This window comes from Cupressus sempervirens, chromosome 3 (genome assembly GCF_028749045.1).
Source record: "Cupressus sempervirens isolate cs-2001-9-10 chromosome 3, ASM2874904v1, whole genome shotgun sequence".
Classification (NCBI taxonomy): Eukaryota; Viridiplantae; Streptophyta; class Pinopsida; order Cupressales; family Cupressaceae; genus Cupressus; species Cupressus sempervirens.
The window spans coordinates 450,864,112-450,874,646 of record NC_143120.1 but is presented as its reverse complement, the minus strand read 5'-3'; the positions used below and the strand labels follow the sequence as shown (position 1 = coordinate 450,874,646).

Genomic DNA, 10,535 nt, shown 5'->3' with positions numbered 1-10,535 from the left:
AGGAGGAATCGAGTGCAACACCTTGATAAGTTGCAGTACACTAGGGAGATTGACGCTCTACGTCCTCTAGTACTACAAGAGCTAGGGGAAAACTAGACCCCATGACCTTGTGCTTTACTATAGAAACCTATCACCAATTGAGCTAGACCTCCAATCTAATTTAGAACCTTATAACTAAGATACAATAATTGGAATAAAAACTTATTTTCAATCCAAAGAGAGGATAACTATTGATAGAAAGCTAATGTCTAGAATTGAGAAAAATATAGGATGAATATTCTATTAAATATGTGTAATATACAAATTATAATTTTGTAGAGGCTCAAATCAAGGCCATAAAGGAAATCTTGACAGGATATCTATGTGGCCCTAGTACCTCTATAAAAAAAAAATCTTGATGTCTATGTATTTGCAATCTTTAGACTGTAGGTGGTGCTAACAAGCATCATCAAATCTTATTTGGGTAGTGCTTAATTTTTGAGTTGTCCTCAATTATAATAAAGCCTCATTGATCTCAATTCAACAACTTTGTAATAAAGTTGAAGACACACCAAAAAATGTATATAATAATAGTGATTGTCTGATATTTGTTGCATTGAGTAAAGTGCAACAAATGCTTGAACAATAGACTAATTTATATAAGAGTTAAGGTTTGATATGACTAATATAAAACAAGATAATCATAATAGAGATATTTGATGATTCTAAGTGTGTATTGTTGTAAAGGGTTGGATTGAGTGATACAAAATGATCCAAGGGTTGATGCCATTTTATATAAGTCCCAAATATTATTATTTTTAAATCACTTTTTGGCAATGCATGTTGACAAGTAACGATCATCAAGCTAAGTCTACTGGGGGTAAAATTGATTTGGATATCAAGATAATGATGATGGCTCTAAAGTGGGTCAAGGTTGCATGAGTGGGTATTGATCCAAAAATTGAGATTAATACAAATTCTAGGTAAAATTGTATTTCTAATTGATGGGGGACATGGCTTGATAGGTGGGTGCCCTAACTTTGTGTTTCTCAGAATCCTACATGGAAATTTCATATCAGTCTCAATTTTTTACAACAACTTACTTGGAAGTCCCCTACCTATAACCAAGGTTTCAAGGCTATGTAATCGAAATTTTTGCCAACGTGTCCAAAAAAGCCTAAAGGAAAAGTGACACGAATACTTGCGCACTAAGTCGTATTTATTAGTGTGTTGATGTGGCATTGCATGATTTGTTATTTTCAGATCTAAGGAATACATTTCATTCAATTATGGTAGTCATTATCAACAATAATAACTTTGAAGTCACAACTATCAGTGCCATATTATCAAAAATATTGAACATTAAATCAATAGATACTATCACAATTATTAGAAAATGCTCAACTACTAAATTCTTTGCTATAAAAATGTTTTATAATAAATACCTCAAAATCAAACAAAAATATATACTAAACTAATATATTTACCTCCACATAAAATAATGTAAACTTTAAGAAAATAAAATGTGCACACTTTTCACATCTACTTATGATGTTAAAACATTACAAAGTTCCAAATAAATTTAAAAACATTATTTTATAAGAAAAGCTATGAAAGAAAATTCATAGCCATGAGTCTCTTCCTACGTACTACAGACAACATATAAACTAAGTCCCAACATCATAAATTATAAAAAGAAACTTTCCTTTCCCTTGTCTTTTTGCTGGCTAAAGATCCCTTTGGTGTACTGCAATGGATCTCGATGAGCATTATCTAAAAGCTCTCATCATTATGAACAGCTTAAACATGAGTTTCTTCAACGCTAGTCACCCAAAAGATTGGTTTTGGGATGAGAAGGAAAAGGAAGGAAAAATGGTCAGTTTGAATCATGATTTCATTGCAGTGAGTAGAATGGAAGCTAAGGGTAGGGACAAGTAGTCTATCATGTTTATGTGTCATTACTGTTCTTGTTGGCAAAGCAAAATGCACATCAAAATGCTTTGACTTGGAAGGATTCTTTTGACTGTGATGTCTGATTGAATCTCTGTACGCTCAAGTTGTAATTCATTATGTTTGGGCACAAAAATTTGCGTACCCAACTAACCACATAATGATAAGCCCATGGTGACAGCTGAAACAATAAAATGAATTAGATCATAAAACACCGAATGAAAGAATGAATGAATGTATATATATATACCCACCTACTGCTACTCCCAAGGATAATATATGGTCCCACTGACTGAATGGTCTCTCTTATTAAAATCTCTCATTTCATTACAAAATGACTTGTTTCATACTTGAATAGCGTGCCCACATAAAAGAGAAGGCGTGTATTTGCTTACTGCTGATGCAACCACAATCTTCAATTCCACGACTAATCAGTAGATGATAAAAAATGTGATAGAAAATGCTAAGTTTTTCTTTGAATGTCTCCAAATGCACGTGGTATGGAGGCATAAAGCTGCCGTTTAGATAAATTTATGTGAAAATTTTTGAATTCATTGGCAAGTCATCAAGCATAATAGAATGTGATTATGCTTCTTCCATAAATGAGAGTATTATTGCACTACACAGTGTTTTGGATGTGTATAAAAGACTTTGGAATGTTACAGATAAGGTAAGGTTTGCAGTTTGAGAAGAAACAAAGGTTTTGGGTTGGGTTGTTCTTTGATTAGAGGGAGTGGTGGAGGGTTAGCAAAAGATGAGAACAGTTTTAGTGGGACTTTTGGAATAGTTTGAGTAGAAGTATAAGCATTAGTGTATAATGTTGTGTTTGGATTCAGTTGTGTAAAATTTGTTTTGTATAGATATTTTGGATTATATTTTGTGTTCTATTAGCATCAGCTGAAGAAGACAGCTAAGATATGTTTTGTGTCCATATTTTGGATCACATTTTGTAGTTTGCTATTGTCAATTGAAGGAGATAGTTAAGATTTGTTTTGTTTTGATACTTTGGATCATATTTTGTAGTTCACTGTTATCAATTAGAAGAGACAGTTAAGATTTGTTTTGTATCAACATTTCGGATCACGCTCCATGATCAATCATCAATACAGTTAAATAAAAGATAATAAGATTAGTTTAGTAGGATTAGTTTCCCTGAGTAGCATGCGCGCGTGCCTGGATTAGGTCGGAGAGGCAGTTGAACGCACGCTGTGAGTCTCGGGATTAAAAGCGAAGGGAGTTAAGTGGTGGCTTAGAAAAGAGGAGATGTGGAGTTGTGTATGGAGATGCTTGCGGTTGGTTGTTCTTGTGATGCTTTACAACGGTGGTGAAGTAGTGGTTAGAGGGGTGGAGGTGGGGCAGTACAAGAAAGATAGAGTAGTTGGGCTTCCTGGGCAGCCACAAGCGTCATTTGAGCAGTATGCTGGATATGTCACCGTCAATACCCAAGATGGCCGGGCTCTTTTCTACTGGTTGATGGAAGCTACTCACAGTGCCAGCTCTAAGCCTCTTGTTCTTTGGCTCAATGGAGGTATATTTCTACAAGTTGCATTTCTCACATTCTTTGTTCTTCATTTTTCAATTTCCATTCTTTGGATTCTTTGTGGTTGATGACATTAAGTTTAATTGCTATTCTTTTCTGGATTTGATTGTGTAATCAACATTTCAACTTTAAATTTCTAAAATTTAAAAGTTGACTTAATGAGAAACTTGAAATGTATTACAGGTGTAAATCTTGGTCCTTTAGATTCATTCATTTCATCAATATTCTGCATTTCAAACATATGTGCTGCAGCTTATAGCTTAAACATCAGAAGTTCTGAAATGGGTCTTTCATGGCCAGTAGCATTTTGCATAAGCTTGACAATTCAAGCATGTGTATAGGTTGCTAAGGATAGTGTTTTATGCTATAGCATCAGTAGAAAGGAAGTATTAACAACCTTTGGCAATGCATGGATTGCAATAGACCAAGGATTGTGTTTTATGTTATCAGTCAAAATGATGTGTTAAAAGAAGTTTGAAAATATATTATAGATGTGAATCTTGGTCCCTTAGACTGTTTGGTCTCGTGAACAATCATTCATTCATTTTATCAATTTTCCTCATTTCAAACATCCATGCTGCAGCTTAAGCTTAAACATCAGAAATGGGTCTTTCATGGCAAGTAGCATTTTGCATAAGCTTGACAATTCAGGCATGTGTATAGCTTTGCTAAGGATAGTGTTTTATGCTAGAGCATCAGTAGAAAGGAAGAATTAACAACCTATGGCAACGCATGGACTACAGTAGACCAGAGTAGGGCTATTCTTGATTATTGGAACCATCGGGTACTAGCAAGTATTTTGACTGAAGTTCTTAGTTCAGTAGACAGATCCCTAGAAGACATTAACCTACAGGATTAGCTTGTCTAATTCTCTTCTTCATGGGATACACTTGGAATGTCTTGTTAAAATCTTCATATTTTTAGGAAATTGCAGCTGACAAGGCTGTTTACACCGTACCCAATGTGGATGAATTTTGACTCCAACGTATATATTTTCATGAAACCACATTAAAACAACCCTAGTGGGTTTGGCAGGAGCTGACAGTCCTCATGGACTGCCATGTCAGAGGTCAAATTTATTATCTAAATGCCAGTTTTGCCTGCATGTGGAATTGAATGCATGTCCAGAGCTCAGAGAGTCGGTGTTACCTACTTATGCACTCTAGAATTTCATAGAAAACTACACTTGTGTACTGTAAACAAGTTTTACTTCCTCTTTTAATCACTTTGCCAAACTTGGGAATAGTTTTTTCCTTCACTCGTTGGCGGACAACATGGAAAGTTTCTTCCGAGAGGATACGATCAACTAAACTAAATGGATAGTTTGATCGTCAAATTACATAATAGGAGGTCAGATTTGGAAAATACGTATAGGACAAGGATGTTACCAGCAGTCCTCTAGACTGTTTGATCTTATGGACATCATTAAAATTCTTCATTCCTTCATTGACTAATACATAACTATCCAAAGTATAACTCAAATTCATCTATAATTCAGCATACATTTCGTTTTGTTTTCTGATAACAATGTGTTAGGTAGTTTGTGCACTAGTGGAAGATATGATGAGTTTCAGAAAACATTGTGCACTCTAGGAATAAATTCAGAGAAACATCGAGTGAAAGGCATAAATTAATTATGGGCAGAAACCATATATTCTTTGTTGACTAAGGCAATCATGGTCATCATTTGATGGGCATTTCTGCTGGCTAAATTCCATATGACAAGCTGAAAAAATAGTAGATGACACATATATGTCTTGGCCCACAACTTAATCTAAGCCATTATTGTCATTCATTCCTATGGATCCACATTGCACTCAATAAGAAAACTATTGTTTATTTGGACCGTTTTAACCCATTTTAACCCATTAATGTAAAGTGAAGAGTTTACCTGTTTTGCAGGTCCAGGATGCTCGTCGGTGGCATATGGAGCATCCGAGGAGATAGGTCCATTTCGCATAAACAAGACCGCCACTTCTCTTTATATCAACCCGTACTCTTGGAATATATGTAAGTAGCCCATGGAAGGAGCACAATCTTATAGTGAGCAGAAGATTTTTACAGTCCATTGGGTATGAGTAAAAATATTTGAAATTTCGTGTAGTTTATTTGCATAACATATTAATAGAACATCTTCTTGAATGGCTTAATCAGTTGACCATGTTATTGACTGTTTGGTAGGTTTAAACAGTATATCATTTTATTGACTGTTTGGTCGGGTTCAAGTAGCTTATATTAAGCTTCATCTGAAATCATACTAGTTTATTTAATAGGATCCATTTGTTAGTATGATTATAGATGAACCAATTATGCTTAGAATATGGTGTTTAAATCAAAATCTGATTATTCTACTCTTGTGAACATAAAACACATTGATTTATTTATTAAAGATAATAGATTTTTACAATTCATGAAAATCATTTGAAGTACTTCTAGATTAGATTGTATGTGTAGTTTTTGCATCAACATTTCAGACCACATTCTCTGATCCATCAACACGATGAAAAAGCACCAAAGAAAAGATAGAAAGAAACAATGATTCCAAAGATAGAAAGAAATTATTTCTTTCCGTCTTTTCTTTGGTGGGCTCTCATCCTGTTGATAGATTATAGTGCGATCCTTGCTGCAAAAATTACAGCCTAATTCAAAAGCACTTTAAATAATTGATTTATTTAGTCAATTTTATTACATCCAAGTTAGAAATTCATAATTTATTGGACTGATAAGCTCTTTCTCAGTCGTATATTTCTTTTCTCTACTTTCATGATTAGATTAGAATATAATTAAAAAGTCGATGAAAGAAAAATGACAAACTCAAAAATATCACCAAAAAAATTTCATGTTTGATAAGAAAGTACTCTACTTATCTCATATCCTACTCCTTTCTATAAGATTTATGGAAGTTAGATTGAATTATAGCATGATGTATTACCTTATTGTCAGTGGCCAACTTGCTTTTCCTGGAGTCCCCGGCTGGAGTAGGATTTTCATATACGAATACAAGCTCAAATTTAAAAGATACGGGTGATGAACGCACTGGTAAGCTAAAGATTTTATTTTTACCATTAATGGGTATCCTCCAGTAAGTTATGCAAACTTATCGTTACTATATTTCTTCCCTCGCAGCACAGGATTCATTGATTTTCTTGATCAAGTGGTTTGCGAGGTTCCCACAATACAAATATAGAGAATTTTACATCACAGGAGAGAGCTATGCAGGTTCTCTTTTACTTAACCCATCATTCAATTGCCCATTGCACACAAATTTACAGTGTTTACATATGTTGGCTGATAAAATTGTTCATTTAGAATTATCTTAGCCCATCATTCAATTTAGATTACTTGATCGTTTGCATACAAGAATATATTTTATTGTATTGATTTTTTCAGATACATTTTTCAATTAGATCATCCATAGTGATTCATTGTTGAATTCGTTCTTCCTTTTCATAATGAAACATTGAATATGATCCAAAACGTATTAAAAACTATTCTACATGAATACTAGAAACTGTATACCAACTGATAAATACAATTTCAATTCTAATGGATGCAGGACATTATATCCCACAACTTGCAAAGAAAATATATCAGTATAACAAGAGACTCAGTAAGCCCTTTATAAACCTCAAAGGATTCATGGTAAACACACTTTGCTGCTTCCTTATTCTCATTACTTAGTTGAATAAGGGAGATTATATAAAGATCAGCCGAAACAAAGATATGAATATAACATGATTGCAGGTTGGCAATGCGGTTACTGATGACTATTATGACAACTTGGGCGCTGTAAATTACTGGTGGAGTCATGCCATGATATCTGATCAGACTTATCAATCCATTCTCAGAAACTGCAATTTTAGGCTGGAAGACATTGGTGCTACTTGTAACTCTTTCATCAACTATGCAATGAATCAGGAGTTTGGAAACATTGATCAATACAGTATTTTTACTCCTCCTTGTGGCAAGTCTAGTGGAGATGGAAAAAGGTCATCTTTAAGATTTAAGAAAAGGGTATACAATTATTATATTTACATTTGTAGTCTCATCTTTTATGAAACTTCGTTTATAATTTTTTAGTTGTCTTTTATGGATCTGAATTGTTGCTAAAGTTATTTAAACACAATCAACCATGATTGTATGATTGGTTTTAAATCGCACTCAATTCATGATAATTTTATACCTTTTAGAAGCACAAAGATGATTTTTTTTACCATTTCACTCAACAGTTGCTTATGAGAGGTTATGATCCTTGCACTGAAAGTTATGCTGAGAAATATTACAACAGAGCGGATGTGCAGAAAGCTCTTCATGCCAATACTACAGGCATTTCATATAATTGGACTGCATGCAGGTGTGGTAATACCATTCAATTTCTACTTATTTCATGAACATTAAGAAAAGTTAATATTTTTTGGATTGGATTTGATTATATAGATCTTAGTAATATTTCAAATCAAATTTTATGATCTATGATCTATAATTTAATGTAAATTGAAGAGAACTTCATTAAGTTTTTAAAAAATATATGAGAAGATGTATTAATAGTGGCTCTTGGTTCATTTAATGGCATTTACACTTATTGTTCACTTAGATAATCTTATATATAATAATAGTTGATCGTATATGTATTAGTAGTTGATACTTTTTTTATCTTTTTATTTTTTATGATTCGTGATTAGTCCATTTGTGCACTACTCTTGGAAATTTGAGAACTACTACTAGGATATTGGTGCACCATTATTGAGACATTTGTCCATAAGTACTTGATTTTGGGTGAAGTGTTATTAGCTCCCTCGAGATCAATGTATAGCTTGACACTCTGAAATGACCTTTTCTTAACCTGTGTATCTAAAAACTCCTACAAAGTGCATTGTCAGTACCCAAAAGTTGAAGTCAACGTAAAGATAATACCCAAAAAACAGTCTAATTTGAATATTACTTAAGAGAATTAAGTGTGTGATGTTGGCTATAACTATTATTAATGTCTTTTTCCTATAAACATAAGAAATTGTAAATGAGTTTACTTAAAATTTCTAATTTACCAAAGGGTTGTAGTTCACTTGGTTGAGCACATTTGATGAGGATGATGGTAAGAGAAGATAATGCCATCCACCAAGATTCAGTTCTCCAAAAATGAAAACTGTTTAATTTGTAGATAGCTGCCAATAGTTTCTTATCAATTTACCATTGCAATTATGTTGCTAATTCCTAATAACCTAAGCTGAAATGTCTCCATTAAAAAAAAAAATTTTAAATTCCCCAATTTGAAAGTTAGAAAATATAGAATTGGTTTAACTTTTTTCATGATAATAGTTATATTCAATCTCGGACTTTCCTGAGAAAAGTATGTAATAATTGGAGCTTTTCATTTTGCACTTGTAGTGACGTTCTCATACGTAACTGGAAGGATGCAGACTTCTCTATGCTACCAATCTATAAAGAGCTCATTGAAGCTTCCGGACTTAGGATTTGGATGTACAGGTTTGTTTATACTATTTTCTTGTTGTTTTCCATTGTTATCTTAAATTGTTTATACTTTTATCATATTGTTGTCTTAAATGGTTATAACTCAATTCCTCCTCTCTAAACAAAGCACATGATAAACAGTGGAGATGCAGATTCAGTAGTACCAGTTACAGCAACAAGGTTCTCTCTTAAGAGACTTCAACTCCAAGTAAAAAATCCTTGGTACCCATGGTACCATTCCAAACAGGTTAAGAACATTCCTTCTTTCATGAGTTTCAAGATATCTCATATCATATTTTCATTTCTTCAAACATAATATATACAACTGATTTAAAAAACAATCGTTTCAATAATTCTATGGTGCATTAAAAGACTCAATCTTTATATGTTACTCTGCCAAAAAGGTTATAAAATTTCTTGGATCAGGATGTCTAATATTATATTTCCATATCCCCAAACATAATATATACAATTGGTTCAAAAGAAATAATCTTTTGAATGATTTTATGTTATCTTAAAAGGTTCAATGTTAATTGAAAATTTGTTGGTATCTATAACATATTATAAACACTTATTGTTTCATAATCTTTAACATTGTAGTATTACATTTTGAAATGTAATATATACAATTGATTTCAAAGACAAATTTTAAACATGTATTTTATGTTACATGTTTGTGAATCAACAGATTAGAAGATATAGAATTGATTTAAAAAACAATCTTTTAAATAATTCTATATTATATGTTTATGCATTATTAGGTTGGAGGATGGACAGAAGTATACCAGGGATTAACTTTTGCCACCATTAGAGGGGCAGGGCATGAAGTTCCTCTTTTCAGACCTAAAGCTGCCTTACTACTATTCAAATCATTTTTATCTGGGGAAAATTTGCCTGCAAATGCAACTGGATGATCATCATATTGTGGCAGATCTATTGCAGTCAAATTTTTGGATTCCAGTTGATTGACTATGTATTCTTTGATGTATTCTTTTAGTTTTGATTTTCTTTTGATTCAAAGAATGTTCAAATATTTTTTCTCTGGCATAGTAACAGAGAGAGGAGGGGTTTAGTTATGTGAGTGTATTGAGAGGAGTTAATACGGGTTAAAAATGTAATTTCATTATATTAATTAAAATGCATTATTTGATTCTTATGAGTATATTTGATTTAAGAAATAGTATTATATGTTTAAAATAACTTATATTTGGTTGAAATTTAAATTTTTTTTAAGTACCTAACACTTAAATAGTATTATATGTTTAAAATAATTTATATTTGGTTAAAATTTAGAATTTTTAAAAGAAGTATCTAATATTTAATTATAATGATGTTTTATAAAGATTTAATCAACTATCAACTTTTTCAAGCTATTAAATTTTATTCATATTTTTTTAACTACTTTTATCTAATTTAGTTTTAATTGCATTCCTTATTTAAATTTGATGACTTTTTTACCAATAAGTACTTGGAAGTCAATTAAGATGTAAGGGAGACTAATAATATGGAAAATTATGGACAACAAAATAAATATGTAAGTAAAAGAAGTTGTTGGTACATCAAATTAAGTTTCTTTAAAAAATATAAAGTGAAAATG

At 32.2% G+C, this 10,535-nt stretch overlaps 1 protein-coding gene across 1 annotated transcript; it reads left to right on the top strand.

Moving 5' to 3' along the window:
- The first annotated feature begins 2,601 nt into the window (after nt 1-2,601).
- LOC149567014 (serine carboxypeptidase 24-like) lies at nt 2,602-10,100 on the top strand. Its single transcript, XM_089820220.1, has 10 exons — nt 2,602-3,457; nt 5,372-5,479; nt 6,413-6,508; nt 6,596-6,688; nt 7,026-7,111; nt 7,214-7,483; nt 7,699-7,823; nt 8,855-8,953; nt 9,080-9,185; nt 9,700-10,100. The coding sequence occupies exons 1-10, from the start codon at nt 3,193-3,195 to the stop codon at nt 9,850-9,852; spliced, it is 1,401 nt and encodes a 466-aa protein (XP_089676346.1). The 5' UTR covers nt 2,602-3,192; the 3' UTR covers nt 9,853-10,100.
- The last annotated feature ends 435 nt before the right edge of the window (nt 10,101-10,535 follow it).

What these genes read in the sequence shown, in the direction of transcription:
- LOC149567014 (XM_089820220.1), top strand. Translation starts at nt 3,193, where the DNA reads ATGTGGAGTTGTGTATGGAGATGCTTGCGGTTGGTTGTTCTTGTGATG. An exon ending in TGTTCTTTGGCTCAATGGAG is followed by an intron (nt 3,458 to 5,371) that starts GTATATTTCTAC and finishes CCTGTTTTGCAG; the next exon opens with GTCCAGGATGCTCGTCGGTG. An exon ending in CTTTAAGATTTAAGAAAAGG is followed by an intron (nt 7,484 to 7,698) that starts GTATACAATTAT and finishes TTCACTCAACAG; the next exon opens with TTGCTTATGAGAGGTTATGA.